The 22520-nt window shown below is 35.8% G+C and overlaps 1 protein-coding gene across 3 annotated transcripts; it reads left to right on the top strand.

The window, feature by feature from the left end:
• The first annotated feature begins 3161 nt into the window (after window positions 1–3161).
• mol (dual oxidase maturation factor 1 mol) lies at window positions 3162–22466 on the top strand. Of its 3 annotated transcripts, none has more exons than XM_015172719.3 (8): window positions 3162–3262; window positions 6053–6200; window positions 9475–9672; window positions 10666–10723; window positions 10803–10937; window positions 20773–21204; window positions 21262–21859; window positions 21927–22466. In XM_015172719.3, the coding sequence occupies exons 3-8, from the start codon at window positions 9508–9510 to the stop codon at window positions 21967–21969; spliced, it is 1431 nt and encodes a 476-aa protein (XP_015028205.1). In that variant the 5' UTR covers window positions 3162–3262; window positions 6053–6200; window positions 9475–9507; the 3' UTR covers window positions 21970–22466. The 3 variants fall into 3 exon arrangements, with proteins under 3 accessions (XP_015028205.1, XP_002051511.1, XP_070065557.1); XM_002051475.4 differs by having other exon boundaries at window positions 3164–3511; XM_070209456.1 differs by lacking the exon at window positions 3162–3262 and adding an exon at window positions 5636–5740.
• The last annotated feature ends 54 nt before the right edge of the window (window positions 22467–22520 follow it).

The raw sequence follows: 22520 nt of genomic DNA, 5'->3' as shown, positions 1-22520 counted from the left end.
AATTCAGGTGCGTCCCGAGAACTATAATTATGCAACTGAAATTGGCCTTGACGTGGGCTTAAATAAATATTCAAAGCTAATGGTTAAATGCACCAAAACTATGATTATATAACATGTTAAGGAATCAAACGACAACAATGGAAAAAATTAAATAAGCTAATGGTTTAATGTACCAAATAATAATTAGCTGAACTTAAAAAAAAAAATTAACTAAATTATTAAAATGGAAATAAATCAAATTTTGGTATATTTTTTTTTCAGTAGCAGGAAGAGTATTTGTTTTTATAATTTAATATATGATTATTATGAGTTTGTTAAATGTTTTTTTTTTTTTTTTTATTTGTATATTTTTGTTTTGTAGAAGTTTTTGTGCCTGAATCACTTTGTATCGCTGTAGATAGTATTCCTAACTGCTTTTATATTTTAGTTTCTATTTAAATATATATTGACTATTTTAGTTATTATTATTTAGTTATATATCGTATTACATTTTATTTTACATTTTAATATATATTTATTTTTAATATAATTTGTACCCATTAGGCCTGACTCACTGTTCGTCCAGCTAAACGTGTAATGTTTTTTTTTCCACAGATTTTCTTTATAATAAATGTCAATAACAACCAGTTCACTTTGGCTACAAAAACTACTTATAACACAATTACAGTCGACTTTCATAGCATAAAACTCACTATAATTATTGTTATAATTATTATCATAATTACCTGTTGCCCTTCCCGAATGCCCCACTGACCGGTGTGTATGCGCTCGATGCTCACCTTGAACTTGAGCAAAGTGCATTTAGTTATAAAAATAAGCAGTAGTACCACGATTCCCTTTCCCTTTTTTCTATTTTTTTGATTTTGTTACATGTATTCTTCAACGTATTTTGCCCTTTATGGCGAGTGCTCTGCCTTTTATGAGTCACAGCTTCTGGATAAAAGTAATCCGAGGCAATCGGAACAGTTGGCGCGTGCATTGAATTCTGAACATGACCACGTTGCTTGATATGTATACACTGTATTTATTTATAATATATTTCTTTCAGCTATTAGTTTTGGGTCTGGACGGACCAACGACCGTCCTCGGCATGTTTTGTGCGCATTCCAAGTCTCAAAAACGCAAAAAAAAAATTTAACTGGCGACACATCCGTATGGCATTTATTTCACGTTCTTTTTATTTTGTTTCGTAGCTTGTCGCAGTTGAAATGAACTCCGGTAGCCGCTTTTGCGTAGCTCAGTAGTTTTTTAATCTTTTAATGATTCATTTTTATTGATGTTTGCACACATCAACAATTATAATTTTCACAAATTTTCAAAAAGGGCATTCAAAGTCGTGGCTGCCCCACACCAACACATCCAGTTGCCGCTCTGCTCTTCTGCTTGGGCTCCAGTCACTGACCGTGGGCGACCTTGTGCGCCAATTTAGTTAAATTATTTTGTGGTAGCAGCAGCTGTGATTTTTCATGGACCTGGACCTGCTGGCGTCTTTTTTTATTATTGATTATTGGAGTTCATGATGTTTAATGCTGCTCTCAAGGCAATAATTTAGCATGGAAATGCTGCTAGAACAAAAGACTTAGGCTACGAACTTGACGCCACAAAATTGATACTTTTATGTTGGGCTTTATTTTCTGGTTCCTATTGATCAATTTTTGTTAGCTTAGCAATAAATATTAAATTGTACAAAACATGCTCATAAATTAAGTCGACTGTCGAATATTGGTCTTTAATCTTTAATCTTATGGTCGCAGCCAGAAAACGAGTTTAATAACAGGAAAAAGGCCCAAATAAGATCATCAGCTGATACAGATTTTATATTTATTTAAACATTATATTTAGCTGACTTAAAACTAATTTAAGGTAAATTTAAGAAATTTAAATTTCACTTACGACAATTGTATTTATTTGTATTCACATTTTATGTAAATTTATAAGGCTAAAAACATATTCCCTAGATAAATCTTTGAATGAGAATTAAGGCTTAAGACTTAATTAATAATAATAATTAATTATAGTAATATTATATATTGAGTATAATATATTCTAAGCAAAAGAAATATTTTTACTTATTTTTAATTTAATTTTTCTTTAATATTGTTTTATTATTCAATTCTTTTATTTGTATCATATGTTTGACAAAATACATTTTTGTATACCATCCTGTTTTTAGATTCGGGAAATATTATAAATTATATCAACTTATCTTATATTATCTTATTTTCTCTTATTCTATCACAAATAACATATGCATATTTACTTTTAATTAACAATTAATGCCTATGCACTTAGTTTGTCAAACATACTTTTATTTCTTATGAGAGTTCGATCTTGACTGAGTTCATCAGCGACTACAACTGGAGTTAAACTACTAAAATATTTAATGTACTTATTTATACTTTAAGATTTGTGTGTGTGTGTGTGTGTGTGTGTATTTTATGGCTAATTTGGCACATCATAAAAGTTGCATCATGCCGTCGGGGCCTGCGTCTGCCTCCTCTGCCTGGTTTTGTGTTTGCCTACCAAATTTGCGACTGTCAAGATCTCTAATGACATCGACATATACGTATATATATAAATATATATATATATAGATATTCGAGCAGAGATCAAAGAGGCTGACACTGTGATTGCTGCACGGTAGCCGGCACTAAAAATTCAATTAGTAAATTAAATATTAATTATATGCAATGCACAAGCATCGGTCATTCGGATGCTAATTCAATTAGCAGACGGTTCCAACATGTCAGCGATTATTATCGTTATTCTGTTTGGTTTTTTTTTTTTTTTGTGACAGTTGGCTATTTTTTTTTACTTTTAATATTATTACTATTTATTGTCAATTAATTGCTAGTTCTTGACTTGATTATTAGTTTTGAATTGTGTGTGTGAGGTCGCCTCAAAGTGAGCGAGTTTTTCTTTTAGCTAAATAGGCTGGCAAGGTCCGAGCGGCAGCAGCAGCAGAGCAGCAGCAGCGGCAGCAGCAGCGGCAGGAGCAGCAGCCCTCGTGCCTGTCCAGTTTTATTAGAGCATAAATGCACACACTCACTCTGGCGGCGGGGCTAAAGAGCTTTCAAGTGTCAAAGCTTTTGTCGCTCACCACAAGGTTGGCGCTCTCGCGCGCTCTCTGTGTGTGTTTTGTCTTGCGCTCAGCGCTCAACGACGCTCAGTTAGCCAACGACAGGCGTTTGATGCGGACGCGACGGCGCAAGTAAATAGCAACGAGACGCGAACGTTGCGCGCAGGCGCAGCCAACAATCACGTACGTCGATAAAGTGTGCTTTTTGGCTCGTTTGCGTTTGTTTTCTGCCTTTGTGTTTTGTGCTATGCGCCGGGCGCTCAGTTAAATTTAAAACAGCAAAAAACATATAAAAACCAAAACTTCACGCTAAAGTTGGCAAAAAAAAAAAATCAAATATATATATGTATATATATATATATTGAAATCGGTAAACAAAAACCGCAAAGCCGCAGCTAAAATTGTAATAGTTTGACGAATAAAAAGAAGACGGTAACGTAACGGTACAATTTATGCTCGTCTTTCTAGTAATTTGTATTTATGCTTTGTCTTCGCCTTTCCTTACATACACATATTTCAAATAAAATAAAATAGATGTGCGTGAAAAAAATGAGCACAAAAAAGTGTGCAAAGGCAATTAACGGCAATAAAATAAAATACACATAATTGGAGCTAATAAAAAATTGAGCAAAATATTCGCGTAGTAATGAAAAATATAAAAATAAACACAAAATGCATTGAAGCGTATTTCGCAGTTGTAGATATTGTGTTGTAATTTTGTTTGCACAAGTTGCGCGTATAATAAAAAAGTTACTATAAAAATTAAAAAAAAGAAAAAAAAACTCAACAGTCATCATCAAAATTTCCCACTAAAAATAAACAAAATTCAATAACGATTTATAATTTATTTATTTATTCTCAAACGAAATCTATCAAAACGTTGCGAAAAAGCAACGACAAAAATTTCAGAAATTAATAAATTAAAAACTCATAAAGATAAACGAATAAGCAGCAAAAAAAAAAATCAATGCGAGAATTTGGAAGCTTCTGTCTGCTTACATATATGCATATACATACATTGCTGCTCACTCGCAAGCTCTCTCCCTCTCGCTCGACATGCACTGTGTTTCTTATGCACGTTTTCCCTTTGCCTTTGTGTCGTTTATACAACGCGCGCTCATTTTTTTTTTTTGAGAAGGTGGTGGGGCTTCTGTATTGTAGACTTTACGGTTTGATCGCTCTATGTGTGTACGTGTGTGTGCGTCAAGTGACGACAGACGCCCATTTGTGCTATTGTTGTTGTTGCTGCTTTTTTTTTGTTCGGACGTTTTCTTAAGGTGCGTTGCTGCAGCCGCGTGTTGCTGTTATTTTCATTTTTCTGTCGATTACTTCATCTGCTGTTTATTTCCTATATGCTGTGTGGCCGCATGTAACTGACCCACGCCAAAACTGACCAGCGCAAAAAGCGCAGTAAAGCAATAAGCCAAAAACTATTCGCACAAACAGCAGCCAAAAAGAAAAAGAAAATATGTAAAAAAAAAAAAAAAAATCGCACAAAAAGCCGGTTGAAGGCGACTCTTACATATTTACACGCACCACTGCTCATTGAACACACACAGCAACAACAAGCGGGCAGCAAACAGAAAGCAAAAGCGGCACAACACAAAAAACCTGTAACGCAGTCAGCGACGCGACGTCGACAGAGCTTTTAAAACATTTGCAGTCGGCGCCGCGTCTTGATTATGTCAATTTCATGTTTACTTCATTTCCTCAACCAAAAAAAAAAAAAAATAAAACCAAGAAGTAAGCGTCAGCCAGAAGGGGAGAGCAATAGCAATTTCACTTTCGTTGGACTTGAAAAGCTGCAGCGGGCTGCGAGAGTGAGAGTCAGAGAGTGAGCGAACGCGTCAGCTGCATTGGATGCTGCTGCTGCTGCTGGTTTAGTGGGGCGTTGCTGCTGCTGTTTCGATGTGTTTTGTTTTTGCTTTGCTCTGCCATCGCATAGTTTCGGTTTCATTTTGTAACTGTAATGCCTGTGCCATTGTTGTTGTCGGCTGCTTGACAGACAAACGCAAAGCTTTTTATTTGTATTATTTTTTCTTTCGTTGAGTCGTTGTGTAGTAAGTAACGTAATAACGTAATGCGCTTTAAGGTTTCCACATGCAATGTGACGTCGTCGCGTGTTACGTTTTGGTGCCAAGTCCAGCGTCGACGCCAGCAGCAGCAGCGACAGCGGCAGCGGCAGCAGCAGAAACAGTTGCATTGTTTTTGTTGTTGTTAGGTAATCGGGTTAATAATGCGCTCATATCAGTGCGACGACTGCAACTGTGACTGCGTCGGCGACTGCGACGGCGACTGCGACAGCGACAGCTCCTGCAGCAACTATGCGAAGGTCAGCAACAACAACAATAACAACAACAATAACAACAACAGATACAGGCACCCCAATGAGATTTTCGATTTCATGTTTTTTCTTCATATTATTTTTGTGTTTTACACATTTTTTGCTATTAAAATTTGCGTGCTTTTCGCGCTGTCAGTTTGTGAAAAATTCTAATTATAAATGAAACAATTTATTACCGGGTTTTAAAAATAAAATGCAATTTATGTGCAAAGTCTGGTTGCGTTGACTAGTTAAAGCCAAAAACCGGTTTCTGGCAGCGCCAAAAGCAGCGGCAACAAAAAAACAACAACAACAACAACAACAACAATAGCCAGTCGGTAGGTGCAACAGAAAATAAACAAAAAGCCAAAAAATAATAAATAAAAAGTGAACAACTCAAATTTTACGTAAAAAAAAGTTTAGAAAAATAAGCTTTTGCAAACACATGTAAAAAACTGCGAAAACAATGAATTAAAATTTACAAAATACAAAATATAAAAACAACTTAATAATTTTATATGCATCGTTTTGCAATTTGTGTGTGTTGTGCGTGTGTGTGTGTGTGTGTATGTCTGACGCACTTCATTAATCAAAAATAATCAATCAATCAATTGATAACAATAATAATAAATGCTAATTTTATTGCTCAGATATTATTTAGCGGCTGCTGCGTCTTTAAACTGCATTAAAAATTTGACGAAATTGTGAATTCAATTTACGAGATCAAAACAAAAGAAAAAAGCAAATCATCGAATAAAATATAACATTTTTTATGCCGGTTTTTTACTGACAAGTTTGGTAAGTGAACTTTGCTAGAAGAAATGTTTAAGAATTTGATTTTTAACACTGGAAGTAAAATGATTTGAATAAATAAATGGAAAGAAGAATTTTAAGAACTCAACATTCGAAACGATTTGGTTAAATATTAAAACCAAAATCTAACCTTAAATCGCATTACTCACAATTTCTATCTCTATCTCTATCTCTATCTCTATCTCTATCTCTATCTCTATCTCTATCTCTATCTCTATCTCTATCTCTATCTCTATCTCTATCTCTATCTCTATCTCTATCTCTATCTCTATCTATCTCTATCTCTATCTCTATCTCTATCTCTATCTCTATCTCTATCTCTATCTCTATCTCTATCTCTATCTCTATCTCTATCTCTATCTCTATCTCTATCTCTATCTCTATCTCTATCTCTATCTCTATCTCTATCTCTATCTCTATCTCTATCTCTATCTCTATCTCTATCTCTATCTCTATCTCTATCTCTATCTCTATCTCTATCTCTATCTCTATCTCTATCTCTATCTCTATCTCTATCTCTATCTCTATCTCTATCTCTATCTCTATCTCTATCTCTATCTCTATCTCTATCTCTATCTCTATCTCTATCTCTATCTCTATCTCTATCTCTATATCTATCTCTATCTCTATATCTATCTCTATCTCTAACTCTATCTCTAACTCTATCTCTATCTCTATCTCTATCTCTATCTCTATCTCTATCTGTTCTTTCTTCAATATCAATATTGACATAAAATTCAATATTGAAATAAAATGTTCTACTCTGAGTAAGAAGTAAGGCCTTTTCGGCCTCATTATACTCTGTTCACAGTACAGTAAAAGCTGACATATACTCTCGTATTTAAATGCATATTAACCTCTTTGCCAATTAAGAACAGGGCATTAGAATTCTAGAGGGCCTCACACTGAGAAGCATGGGACTAACGCTGTAATATTTTGTAGGTTCATTAAATCTATTTTAGTGGCACAGACACTGATTGCCCCTTCGGGGCTCGTCAACTTTCACAAAGTCAGAACTTGTTGTATTCGGTGTTGGGGGAAAACCCCGTTGTGCGGATACTTAAACATTTCAATACCTCAACAATACCCAAAGACTCAGTTACATCCGCGTGCCAGTGTACGTAATAAGTTGCGTATGCGCAATTCTCTTGCTGCTTTTTTATTTCTTTAGGCACTTTGTGTCCGTTTAAATGATTTAAAAGGGTATACCGAAGGCGAGCAAGCGTATGTAGCATTGTTTATTGTAATAATAATTCGAGTAAAATATTGGATAGAATTTTTAGTAAATTTAATTCCAGTTAATAGTCATATTTTCTATTTATACGTAACGTAAAGTACTCGCAGTTTCCTTTTTTAATTGGAAGCGCCTCTCTTTGCGATTCTCAAGGATTCATGTAATGACTGCAAGATAATAATAATTTAGTTTGTTGCTTATTTTGAATTTTTCCTTATAGTAATTCGAATTCGCTCTATTTCGCTGCGTCAAATATATTTCTTCAATTACTTTTGAATAATATTCATTTTTCATTATCGATTTAGTGAAAAGCTACCCGATAGCTGCTCAACCACTTGACTTTAAACTTTAAACTTTGCACCAAAAGCTAAAGTATCTTTTTCTTAATATCTGGTTTATTGAATTTAACGAAACAACGCCTTGACGTTAAAATTTTAATGGATTTTATTGCGATAAATTAAAGAAGAAGCAAAAACCGGATTTTCAATATACCCAAAAAAACTACAAGTTTCAGCTAGTCAGCTGTGGCAGATTATGTGCTTAGCGTATTTAGTATAGGCCACATTTCGGCTAGGGTATTTAACTATTCGTCACGCTTAAGCTTTTATTAATTCTCACTTATTCAATTTGATCGGCACTTAATTATAACTTTTGCCTACGTCATTCTAACAACAAACAGCTGATGATGATGATTGTTGCCCCTTGCTATTTCCATTGCTGTTGCTGCTATTGTTGTTGTTGTTGTTGTTGCCACCGCATCGAGCCCTCCTTTGACGGGCTTTGTTTTGTTTGAATCCGGTTCTAAGTCTTAAGCATTTCTGGTTTTATTTTTTTTTTAATATTTTGAATCTTTCATTTTGTCGAGTGCTGAAAATTCAATTCCTTTGTTCAACTTCATTTTGCTGGGTTATTAAAGTTTTTTATTTATTTATTTTCTGTTTTTCAATCTTTACATTTCCGGTTAGTAGTGAGGGTGGGGGAGGGGGGGGTGTCTTATAATCGAAATCAACCTCAGCTTCTAAGTTGCCCTGTGTTTATCCAACTAATTTAGCGCTCAGATTCAGATTGGTTGCATTGAGCTGCCTGCTGCCTGTCACTTGTCTAAAGCTCAGCTCAGCTTTAGTTGGAGCCGCCGTCTCCATCTCAGTTTATATATTTAGGGGTCTATCTGCAACCTAAACGCTTAGTCACGAACCGAACCGATCCGTACCGAGGCGCAAAAGTGCACATCCATCTGCCACTTGGCCACAGCTGGCATCTGTTTAAATCGTATACCCTAGCAAAGAGTGTTATTATGTTGGCACAAAGTGTGTGAAATGAATAAAATAAATAGAAAACACGCTCGCAAATTAAAATGTTGTAATCTTATGTTGTAAATCTTAATTTCTAAAATTTTTAAGTGTTTCTTAAAAGATTTTGGTTTCCCAATAATTTTGCATAAAAATAAAAACTTATAAGAACCTCGAATTACAATTCAATTCAATGAACATCTTTTTTGTTTATCAAGATATTCGCAGTAAATTTATGATCTATTTAATTTGCCATATTAAAGTTGAATTTTTTCGAGATTGAAATATTTCTATAATCAAATGAAATTTGAATGTCTATTTAAAAACTGATAGGGTATTTTGTTAGGGTATTTCTCGAGATCGAAATACAAATGAAATCAAAATAAACTTCAATTCTCTCTGACAGAGCATTTTTGGAAAAACGAATAGAGTATGTCTTTTGGTCAGGGTATTTAAACTTCGGCTGCCTTAATTGAACTGTTCTTGTTATTTATTTGTATACTTTGATGTTGCTGCTAATGCATATAGTAAGATCTATCTGCCCACGATGTGCTCGGCTGTGGTTTTAGTTTTTGGTCTTGGCTTAATTAAGCATCGTTTGTTTTAAGCACGCACATGAAGTATGAAAATATGTTTTTTTTTTTAATTAAGTCTTGAGGCTCGCATCTAAATCCATTGCAAAATCTTTTTCAGACAATTCAATTAATTTTTTGTCTATTTATTCAATCTGTTGCAGTTACCACCGACACATACAGAATATATAACTAGCATGAAGGGCTGGTTCGACGCATTTCGAGACGATGGCGGTCCAACGCTTTATTCATTCTCAAATCGCACACCCGTCACGGGCGATGTGTCCATTGTGGCTGTATCTGTGCTGTTTGCCACATTCTATGTGGCATTCCTTGTCATATTTCCGGGTGTACGTAAACAGGTGAGTTTGGAAGCATTTTGAACGAAAGTATTATTTCTCGAGGTAAAACTACAGCATTACTCAAATGGAGAAAAACCTATCTATTCTTATTTTTTGTCTTCTTTGTATAAACCTAAAGGAGTTTGCAGGCTTTGCTTAGAATTAGACGGCAAATGAACATATGAAAAAGTGAAACCCATGAGCTTTCTAAACCTTAGATTGGCATTATCAAACCTGTTGTACAGGAAATTGTGGCTTAGAGTTTTTTATATTTATATTTATTTTGTTTTAGTGTAATTTCTCATTCTAGTTCCTCGAACTAGTTTACGTTCAGGTCAAGGATTTGCAGTATTGTTTAACTACCACATTACAATGCCAAAGAACCTGTTTTATAGTAGATTTACATATGCATATCATGTATATTATATGTTTTCGCTTAATGTTTTTATATCACTTACCATATTACTTTTTAATTAGCTTAATGATATCTCCAGTTGGGTCTGGCTCTGGGGCCTGCTCTGGGGTCTGCTCTGAGGTCTGGCCTGGGTCTGGGGTCTGGTCTGGGGTCTGGGTCTCGGCTCTGGCCAGGTACAAGTTCTCACGCTGTTGCCGTCTTGTCTGTCTACGTCTCGTGGCTAAGCTGACAACTGTAATCATAATCATAATCGTTGGCACGTTTTCAATAGATGTCAGATATAAATCTATAACCTGTTTGCGTGGCGCGCCCTTTTCTTGCCCTTCTCACACACTCTCTCTCTCTCTCTCTCGATTGCCAAGTTACCTAGTTTGGCCAATTGAGTGGCTTATTCAATTAGCCAGCCAATTGGCCAACTTGTTGGCCATAACTGGCTTTAAAACGCTTACGTCTTATATAATTACAATTGACTCACACACACACACACACACACACACAAGCACGTACACACAAGTACACGCACAGGCACACCCAGTGCCAAGGCAATCAAATAGCTTTAACATCTTGTTATAATCTGCATCTCGATTTCAAATTCACAGAAGTTCACAACATTCTCAACGGTCACACTTAGCCTCTTTGTGGGTCTAGTCATACTGAGTGAGTATACCTCGTTGCTCTGAGCTGCGCCAGCTTTTTTTTTTTAATACATGTACCTCTACTCTTGCCCCGCTTGCAGTCACCCGCCTGGGCTCGGCGTGGCATGTGGCACATGCAACCATCATTGCACCATACAAAGCTTTCTCACGCGAGAAGCTGCCCGCCCGCATCGGCACCCACATCGGCTTGATGCACGTCAATGTGACACTCACGGGTGAGTTGATAAAAAAAAAATATGTATAAAAAATAATATTATTTGACTAAAGAGTTTATTATAAGATTTATTATATATAGTATACATAGTATACATACATTTGCAAATTAGAAAAACAAAAATACATGACGTAATATTGAATATACCTTTCAATATTTATATAAAATTTCCAAAAAATATGATTTATTTGACATTCTGATTTTATCTTTAAGATAAACAAATTACATTTCATAATTTGGCTTTCTTATGGACATCATTTAAATAATTGAAAAAGAATTAAACCAAAATATATAGAACAAATGTAAGTTATTAAATGTTATTTGTTTAACTAAAGAAAAAATATTAGAGTCACATAAATGTCACATTTCAGATATTCTGGAAATTATGTGTTAATAAAGGCTTTTGTTTAAAATTCTGTTAAGTGTACAATGTTATCAAATGTTATCAAAAATATGTTAACCGTTAAACTGTTAAATTTTGAAATATTTGTTATACTAAAGTTTTTAAATTTTTAAAACTTTTTTTTTAAATTTGTAGCTGAATGAAAGTTAGTCTTAGGCTTCCATCTTTAAAAATAATTTATAACATAAAGCTAGACATGGATACATATTAAAATATCCAGAGAATATCTAGAGATGTCTACATATTAAAATATCCATCTCTATGTAATCGTTCCAATTTGAATGCGAAGCATATCTTCTTTAAACTCTTTGAACTGTCCTCGTCACAACTGTGTTGATTGGCTGTCGTTATGAGTTTTATGAAAATGTATTTGTTTTGTGTTGTTGTTAAATCAGACACGTTAACATCACCAACAAATACAACAACAAAAGCAACAGCAGCCGCATAACTTCCATGCGGCCCGCCCCCTTTTGTGCTGTTGATTGAATGGCTTTTGTTGCCAACAGGCTCAAGATTATGAATGTATTACCAAAAATAGTTTTTTTTTTTATTCATCAGCAGAGATGTATATATATATATATGCCCAGCTAGGGTGCTGTTGTCGTGCCCCTTTGCCAAGTGATGCCAGGCGGAAGATAAACGACTCCGCGGCAGCTATCGGCAGCGGCTTGAAAATGTCGCAAGCCGCAACAATTGAGCAATTTTTGTTCAAGATTTTAATCGGCACTCAAAATGTGTTTAATTAAATTTTCGGTTAGGGTAAAGAGCGGCTGTTGCAGTTTGCAATTTGGGCTATTGTCTAGTTCGTCTGGGCCCGGCTAATTGATTAGCCTCTGTGGAAGTCGTAAAAAAGATATATATATATAAAACCGACTTGAAATATATTTAGCCCACTGAGCAAGTGACGTCAGCAGCGCGGCTTTTGGATTTGTGTGCTCTGTGGCCAAGTGCCAAGTCAAGCTGCATGTCACGATTCCCGCATAGACTTCAACAAAAACAGCAGCAACAACAACAACAATAAACAAACAACAACAACAACAATCGTATAAAATGCCACTCAACACCTGCGGAAATATTCGCACAAGTGACTGCTGACGCGCTGCCTCTCAACTGGGCTTGTGCACATGTATGTTATGTGTATGTGTTATGCTCGTAGTCGCACTCGCACTCGCACCCATACTAATGCGTAGTCACATTTGTTTGTTTGCTTCACTCATTCACTCACTCAATCGCACATTTGTTCATTCATTGATTCGTGCACTCGACAAAACAACAACAGGAAAGACACAATAGAAAAAAGGTGAAATGGTTACTTCGAGCTGCCGCAGTAAATCAATTGAAATGCCAACCCAGTCGAAGTAATCCCAGCCAAATGTTAAATCAACCAGTCAGCCAAGAGCTGCAACTACAGCTTATAAATAACATATAACAATAAACTTATAGTCAGTAATTTAACTAAGCGGAAGATGAAATGCTCTATTTGGCATGGATGTACGCAAAGGTATATATAAACGGATATAGCTGTATATATAGCGTCTTAATCACGTCTCAATCAATCAACTATCATCTATAGATACATTATTTGCTAAGTCCAATTAATTTTCATATTTTCCAAGTTATGAATCTTTAGATATGAATATATATATATTTTTCGGGTTCGAGAAATGATTTTTCACCTATTTTTCGTCTGCGTTTTACACGCATATTTCACACATATGGGTGGATTTCAACAGTGAAATACTCGCATGAATATATAGTATGTAGACATAGGTGCGGCTATTATTATATTTCTAGATAAAGATATATATATGTGCCAGGACCAAGGTGTTTTTTTTTTTGTAATATTTTCTACAATTTTTACCCATTTTTCGGCTGCTTTTTACACATATGTCTAAAATTTGACAGTGCTTGGTCCTGATTATTAGATTTATTTGTTTACAACCAACATTTGTGCTCATATTATTTTCGACAACTTTTAATTCTCTAAGAATTTCGTAAGACCCTCTTCCATATGCTCTACTCTTCTGTCTGCGGCTGAAGTATGTTTCTTCTTCTGAAAACGAGAAGCTTTTTGGCTCGCATAACTGCAAGCGATTTGCTTGCCCAGCGATTATGTCGGTTACCATATTGGTTTTGAACTATAACTGATTCTTACCTATTGCCCCAAACCGCCAACTTCTCTTACCCCTTTGGTTCACCTCTCAGCCCCCGCATCCATCGCAATGTTTCAGTAGCAGTTAACAAACTGACGCTGATGCCAAAAGTGCTTCATGTTCATTTCAAACTGCTTCGAGTTGCCATTGTTATTGCGCTTGTTGTGATTGCCGTTGTTGTTGTGCATGTGTGTGTGTGTGTGTGTGTACATGTGTTTGTGTGTGTGTGTGTGTTATTGTGGGCGTGTGTCAGCTTGTGGGCGTTGCTTGCCAAAAGGGCAAACGTAGCTGCGCTCAAGTTGACTGGCAAAAAGCAGCAAAGTTGTTGAAGTATTTTATGTAGTTGTTTTAGTGATACCCTATATTTGTTGAGAATGGGTATATTAGTTGATATATATAACATATCAGATTATAGAGATTATAAAGATAATATATTTGGAATTGGTGTTTTTTGTAGAAAGTTTTAATTATAAGGAAAACCAAACTATTGTCAGAGACGAGATCTTCCAATTCGATTTATTCACATAATTGAGTTCTCTTTTATAGTTGGAAAACTTTTAAATATCGTGAATATTAAGCAGACGTTATTTAAGAATGAACTCTATTCGTTGTATGGGCCTAAGGAGAGTTGAAGTAAGCACAGCTTTTTGCAGGGTATCTGCTAGTCTCACATTTTGGCTTAATACCTTTTTGAGCATAAATTGAATATGATAATTGCGTGTGTCAATCCGTGGCAGTATGATTATATTGAGTAGCAGCATAGTCCAAAGCTGACAACTTAATTGTTGCCCCTCGAATTGAATTCAAATTGAAGCGCTTCGAAGCAATGTCAAATGGCAAGACTATAGAAAAATATCAAATGTCTAGGTGTAATAATAAAGCATTATTTTTCGCTGCTATGATAAACGCCATACTAATAATGATAATGATAATGATGATGTTAATGATGATGTTGCTGGTATTTATGATGATTGTGCGGCCAATTTGCTTGCCACTTGGCCAAAGGTATTTGTTTTTTTTTTTTCTTAATTTTTTTCTGCCATTTTGTTCCACTGCATTTTATGATATATGTTTACGATATTGCTGCTATACGGATTTATATAGCTATGCCTGGCATATCGTGCCGCAATGTTGTGGGTGTGTGTCACGCTCCACAAGCTGCCACATTTAGAGGCATTTGGTTTGGTTAGAACTCGATTCTTTTCGTTTTGTTGCTTTGTTTTTTTTTTTTTTTTTTTATAGCACACCTGGCTTGGATTCAGTTGCAGTGGCTCCAATCAGGCGCCTGCGAATTGCTCAGACCTTATATAGCCAGGCTATTGATTGCGCCGTGCGATGCCGAGCTGCAGTCAAATGACTAAGCAAACATGTTTCTGTTTTTCGGCTTTATTATTCTTTGAGTTCAACATAATAATGCATGAAAATGGACAATGGAAGTCGTCTGACGTTTTGTCTAATTTTACGATATTTCATTGCAATTTTGATTGAACTTAATTGCACAAAAGATCTTGGAATTTTTATTTGTTAATTGTAAAGTTTTTTATGCAATTAAAACAAATGAAAAAATAAAAAATAGGCACTAATTTATTTTTATTTGTTTCAAATTACCAAGAACATATAAAAGTAATTTTTTGTTTCATATAACAAATATTATTTAATAAGTTTTTAATATTAGAATTGAATATTTTTAAATTTGTAAATAGAAAAAAATAGGCAAGTGGCGAAATTTAAAAATAGAGATAATAATATATGATAATAGTTGTCCCAAATTTTTATATTATAAGCATAATATTTGCTAGGTCAGTTTTATTAATCTGACTTACACAGGCCAGAAAGAACATATAGAAATATTGATAAATTCTACAGGATTTTTTTCTATAAGTGTTTTCGTTTTCGATGCCAGCAAGTATATATATTCTAGATCAGCATCCACAGCCGAGTTGATATAGACATGTTCGTTTATCCTTGTGTCTGTTTCTTCCCGACTCTCCGATATCTGCAAAGCCCAAAGTGTGTTATCTCTTCGGCATGTGGAATATATCCTTACGTTCTCGCTAAATTCTGATTGTAATTTATGTAAATGCTTTTAGATATGAAATGCAACTAGCAAATTTCGAGGATTTTAATTATTTTTGTAAAATACCAAATGTGTAATAAATTAGGTCATATTTATTAAGTTGCATTTTTCCGAATCACCGCCCACTCGTGCAATGTTAAATATTATATTAATATTATTCAAATTATGTATGCATAAATTTATTGCCTTTTTGTGCGACTTTTTCAAAAGTTATTTTTAAAATACGTCAAGTTCTATTTTGCTAGCTTTTATAATGAATTTGGACATGCGGCACTCGAGAGTTGTCAAAATGATGACAGATGCGGAACATACATTTATTTTTACACACATTTGTTTTTTATAAAGAGACGGGCGCGGGGGGTTTGTTAAACAGTTTTTAGTGTGTTTGTTGTTGTTGCTGCTTTGTCGTGTGCCTCTGGTCTATTGTCAAAAAATGATTATTAATTCATTTTTGCTGCCGCTGCCAAATTATGTGTGTTGTCTCCTCCTCCGCCCGCCTCATCCCCCCCTACCCGCCAGCCAAGCTCTTGCCATTTGCTTGCCACTTTGCGGGGCAGCAAAGTCAACATACAGAAATCAGCATAATCATCACTTCAATTTATGAAAAGTCATAACAAAAAAAAAATAATAATATATATATGAATATAAATTTTTTTCCCCATTATTTACAATAATTGCGTTTGTGTACTTAAGCGCGAGCTGCCTCGTTGCCTGTGCCTCGAGTATCAAATAGGAAAACATCAATTTTATTGCCGCAGATATGGTAATTTTTGTATTCTGTGTTATTCTACATAATGCTGTTGCTTGTTACTGTCGCTATTCTCTTGTCTTTAATTATTTTTTGGTGTCTACTTTTTTGCTTCTTTATAATCTGCTTAAGTTTGTGTACGACAAGTTTCAGGAAGTTTTGCTTAGCTGTGCGTAATTGATGGCTGCTTATTGGTTGACAAAATTACTTTTAGAAATAAAAAAATTAAACTGTATTTAGATTTGTAAAATAGTACAACTGGAAAATACCTCAAGAAAAAGATGAATATGGGTAATGCATAGAAAAGACTATAAAGTATGAACAATGCTAAATTATTACGAGATGCCATCATTTCCCATTCAATCAATATTACAAATTAATAAAATTTGTATATATATGTATTCGATTAATCGTGAAAATGATCGATTGTGAAAGAGCACACAATTGACATAATTCGAGACAAAATATATATGTATGTATGTAGATATTTAGTATAAGATATAATAAACAATAATTAAACCTGTCATTGCTTATTAAGGATTTTAGGACATTCACACTTAATATAGAAAACATTAAAAGCTTATTTATTTCTTATATTGTAATTATTTACATCCTTTACAAGGTTTACAAAATTTGCCCGAACAAGCTTTTAAAGCATTCTTAAATTCTTTAAATATGTAATTTAAACATATTCGCACATTTTTAAAAATGATCGATTGTGAAAGACATCAATTAGTGCATGTCTATCGATTAAAGTATAATCGCAAAATAAATTTATCTTTGTTGTTGTTGAATCAAGCCTTGCTTGCTCTAGTTACTCGACACTTTATGCCTGATCAAGAATATATATCTATATATACATATGCGACTTACACATTTCAAGTGGTACAATGATATTTTGAGTCAGATTGTGTTAATCATTTTGTATACGCCTGTCGATGAATTTCAACATTTTATAGTAATTCCCACGCTTATAATAAACGTATACTGAATTTGATTTCTTACATGACTCATACGCCACGTAAGCCGCTTATACATTGTGTCTGAAATTGATGCCCAAATTGAAAGCTGAAATGTATAAAGCAAAACTGAACATTGTTTATATTTGACAGCCTATGCTCAAGTCTGTTTAAATTGACAATTACATAAATACGTCAAATCAGCAGCTGTAAAATGTTTGGTGACAATTCACATTTCGGCCTTAAACTCGACCCAAGGTTGTGTCTCGGCGCCCAATAAGGAAAAACAAAAACACGATTAAAAAAAATATAAATAAAAAACCAATCGTATAAAAATGCGTTAAATGTCTACGCAATGTCTGCGATCGATCATAAAAAGTCATTAAACTGCCGAATTGATATGATTTCCCAGTTGGCGGCTGCTCGAAAATCAGCACCTTTTTTTGTTTTTTTTTTTTGGGCTTGGCTTGGTTTTTTAATTTATCGCTTTTTTGCGAACCGGTTCAATTTGCTGAGCTATTTGGAATGCCAATTGTAAGTGGGGATTAAAGCTTTTATAATGCAGATATTCAGCCGATGTGAAGGGCAAGCCAACAATTCAGAGAATGTGAAAGGTTTATAGGAAAGAGAACGGATATGATAAGATCAAGAAAGTGAGGAGAACTGATACTCTATACGATATGTTTTATGTATGTGTTTTATGAAAATATTCCTTGACCGATTGTTCCTATGGTTGATATATAATATAGTGTTCCGATGTTGATAGGATTTTACATATCTGTTGAGAGTGTAGTGAAACTTAAGATAAGATAAAAGATAAAACGTTTACTGTACGTTCCTATGGCAGCTATATGATATAGTTGTTCGATCCGGCCAGTTTCGACAACAGGAAGGCGATAAGAGACCAGTTCGAGTAGAGACAGACAGACGGACTGGACAGATGGACATGGCTATATCAACTCGGCTGTTGAGGCTTATCTAGAATTAATATACTTCATGGGATCGGTGATGCTTCCTGCTGTCTGTTACATACATTTGCACAAAAAGATATAACTGTTCTGTTCGAACTTAGTATTAGTTATGTACAAGCTTACAATTAAATAAAGCTTTAATTAAAGTTGCGCCAAGTGCAGCCTCTAAATAACTCATTAATGCCACACATTATGAGACGCAATCTAACGGCTGTTGGCACTTGATAAACAACCAATTGAACGGTTCATTTGACAGGTTCGTAACATGAGCGGCGGCAGCCTGGCCGAAACGCGTGGCAAACAGTTTAATGCAACTGCAACACCTTCAGCAACGGCAGCAACAAATATGCAACCTTCGCCGTTATGAAAAGCAAATTGAAAAATCACTTCCTGTCGCAGCCGGAAATTGTTGCAGCTGCAAACGCGTCAAACTGACGGCCATGCGGCGTATGCGTAACGTGTGCATAGGCAACGCACCTTGCCGCTGTCTGCAACCTGCCCACGTTGCACGCTGTTCGCACTTGCAATTCATTGTCAATGGCTCGACGCTAACTCGCGCTAACCTTACATAACTGCAACAACAACATTTACTAGCCAAGTCGAGTGAATGGCTCTAAAGTGCAACAACAACAACAACATCGCATAATCAATTGCAGTCGCTGCTCAACAACAACAAAAACATGAAGTGTTTGCATATTTTGTTAACATTCGTCAACATTTTCCGGTTTACAACAGCGCACGCGCTTTCGGTCCAGCTTACAATTTAGCGTGTGTACATGTGTGTGTGTGCGAGGGTCATTTCAAACATTCTAGTATATCAAAATAGAAAGTAAGTCGAATTTGAGTTAATAAATCTTAATTAGACGAGCTTAATGCGAGATGGCCATGCTAGAATATACCCTGTGTTCACTTTCGCTATATTTAGATAGGAGATTATAAATTTAAAACTAACAACAATTTTTATTTAATAGCGATTTACTTAGGCTTAGCAAACTTTTTTTTCTAATTCTTAAAACTGTTTTCTTGATAACATATTCATGCTCGGATTTATTGGCGCTTAGCGATTGTGCCCAGGGCATAAGCTATAATATATATTAAATAAATTGGGCTTAAAAAATATTTAATATAATAGTTTTATTAAAGACTCGCGCTTGTTGTTTAGATTCGACTAAATATAATAAAAGCAAACAATCTAAACTAATTTATTCACTTATATTTTAGTTTTTCATTTTTGATCTTTTTTTCGCATGCTCTTCTCTTCTCTCTCTTCTCTTAACTAGTTTGGCTTCAAATTTGCATAATTTATGGAAATAATTTTTTTGTATTGATTTTATGCGACCAAAAAGCTTGCTTAAAAAGACCACACAGTTTCGTACTCTCTCTTAAAAACTCTTGCACTCCTCAGTTGATGGAACGAGTGTGTATATATATGTTTATATGAGGCTTCTTAGTGCGTCATTAGCTGACTAATCGGTTAAAGCTAAAACACAAGAAATTTGTATATTTCGATCAGGAGAAACCTAATCAAAATGCACTTGCAAATCGTTGAATGCCTTTCGAATATATACAAACAATTTGAAAAGATGTTTTGGCATCAACCCACGCTCTTAATTCTCAGCCGATGTTTGCTTTCAATTCTAAAAGCCATCCATTAATCTTATTTTTTCCGCTTTGGTTTTTTTGGTGTTACTTTTTAACAGTTAAAAGGGGTCTTCATCAACAAAAACTTAAAACTCAAATGATATATGATTGTTGTTGTTCTTGTTGTTGTTGACAGTGAAGTCGCGCATGTTGCCATAGTGTCTGGCACCGAGTGACAAAATATGCAAAAAAAAAAATTAAATAAAAAAAAGCATAAAAACAAAAACAAAGAATGAGCTAAGAGAACGACCTGGCAAAACAAAACATATGCTGAGTGACGATCTCTCTTGGCGGCATTTTAAAGTAAAAGGCATTATTATTATTCCAATTTTTTTTTTCGAAAGTCAACAAAAAAACGTAAGCGTCAGCTCGCTGGGGCAAAAAGAATGCAAATAATATCCGGGGAAAAATGATTTAAGTGAGTTCTAAGCGAACAAATCGTTGAATTTTAATCTAACTCTAAAAACAAAATCTATAAAATATATATATTATTTTTTAGTCGCACGAAAGCTTCACCATTTAATTTAAGTCATGGAAAATTTTCAAAAAGCCAGCCAAATATGAATATTGATTAACATATTTTTGTTAAGCGTGAATTGCTAAACAGCCGTTAATAAGTAGACGCGTTACTTTTATAAATAGTTTTCAACCTAAACAAATTAATTAAATGACAATACAAGTATTTAAGGCGCTGTAAAGGATTGAAAAGCGCGCTGTTAAAAGCATTATGTTAATCCATTTTAACATTTGTTCAGTAACAGGAGAAAGAAACTTACCAGCGCAATGTTAAAGAACGAGAAGGCTTAACAGCGTACTGTTAATAGCACGCTGTTAATCAGACTTAAATTTAAACCCAAAATAATGTTATTTTATGCTCTTTGCAGCCATTCCCATTGGCAACTGGACACCGCCGGATATTGATTACAACGAACGCTTCTCATGGGAAGGCGCCACCGATATGAGCGCCAACTATCGGCTGGCTCTGCAGCGTGGCCTGCCCTTTCCCATACTCACCGTAGCCGAATATTTTAGCTTGGGTCGCGAGGGTTTCTCCTGGGGTGGCCAGTATCGCGCCGCGGGCTACTTTGCCAGCATCATGCTGTGGGCCTCGCTTGCCTCGTGGCTGCTGATGAATCTGCTGCTGTTGGCGGTGCCGCGCTATGGCGCCTACCTCAAGGCGCTGACCGGCGCGCTGCTCGTCTGCACCGCTGTGGGCTATCATTGCCTGTTGCCGCAACGGCCTCTGTGCATATTTCTGGAGGGCGGCCGCCTGGAGTTTCACTTTGGCTGGTGCTACTGGCTGGTCCTGGTTGCGGGTAAGTTCACAGTTAGGCCTCTGGCATGCCTGTCGCTTATGTGTTTTGTATTTTTAGGCATACTCTGCTTCATTGCCGGCGTGCTGATCTCGATTATTGATCTGGTCTGGCCGCACACATTCTCCACGGTGCTGGAGGTGTACTATGGCACACCTTACGATCGCCATGTCATCTTGGAGGAGTCAAGCGATGTGCGCTATCGCAAGCCGCGCAATAGTCGCGGCCTCGAGGATCCGCCCGGACTCGGTTCGCGCATATTGCGTCGACTGAGCTCCAAGGCGCGCGATATGCAGCATGCCACAGCGCCGCGACGCAACAGTCCCGCCGGCGTCTCCAGCAGCGGCGTCGAGAATAAGGCATTTCAGGGCGATGCGCCCAAGAGTCCTTGGCGCCATCCCTTTCGACGCGCCCAGCAGCTGCCGCACAGCGCACAGCATCCGCACTCCTCGCACGCATCGCTGCATCATGGCCAGCAGCCGCATCAGCATCAGCATCATCATCAGCAGCAGCTGCAGTTCGTGGGCGGCGGTCCGATGGTGACACATCCCATGCACCATATGCAGCGCACCCTGTCGCAGGACTCGGGCTCCAGCATAGCCTCGGCTGCGGTGCAAATTTCGCCGCTGCATAAACATGCGATGGCGCGAATGTTGCCGTGAGTAGCATATGAATTGATCGTCCTATAGATACCCTAACAAAATCATCATCTCATATTTCCTTAGTAATCCGCCCGTGGAACGCGTCCGCGACATGGATCACTGGTGAAGTCCAGTGGGAGCTCCTTGTACGAGTTCTTGACAATTCAACCAACTTTTATTGACAAAAACAAAAAAACAGAAGAAAAAAAAAAATGCTACAAAACAATTTGTGATAATTTCTTAATTTAAAAGCAAAGAAAATGAAACTTAAAAATTGACAAGATCGCATAATTTACCTGACGTACTTATAAAAACAAATTAAATGCACTTAACTTTAATTAAATTATTTTAAATATATAAGTTAAACAAAATTTAATTTGTAAACCTATCGATACATTCATCTGAGACGTGATGTTCACTTGTGATAAGATAAGATAAATCTGCCACACGACGGACACAGAATGCGTGCAATTTATTTCTATTATTGTAAATCAATACGATTCGGATAAATTCAATTATGTCTTAAATGAATTCCATGCCAGTCTATGTAACGATTAGCTTAAAAACAAAAGCAAAAAAAAAAAACTATTATAAAATGCGTGTAAGCTAAGTTTTTTTAAGTTATGACAATGTTTTAAAAAATATATATATGTATGGCAGCAAATGCAACGAACTAAA

The sequence above is a fragment of the Drosophila virilis genome, chromosome 4 (assembly GCF_030788295.1).
Source record: "Drosophila virilis strain 15010-1051.87 chromosome 4, Dvir_AGI_RSII-ME, whole genome shotgun sequence".
In the NCBI taxonomy this organism is placed as follows: domain Eukaryota; kingdom Metazoa; phylum Arthropoda; class Insecta; order Diptera; family Drosophilidae; genus Drosophila; species Drosophila virilis.
This window is presented reverse-complemented; position numbering and strand designations above follow the sequence as displayed.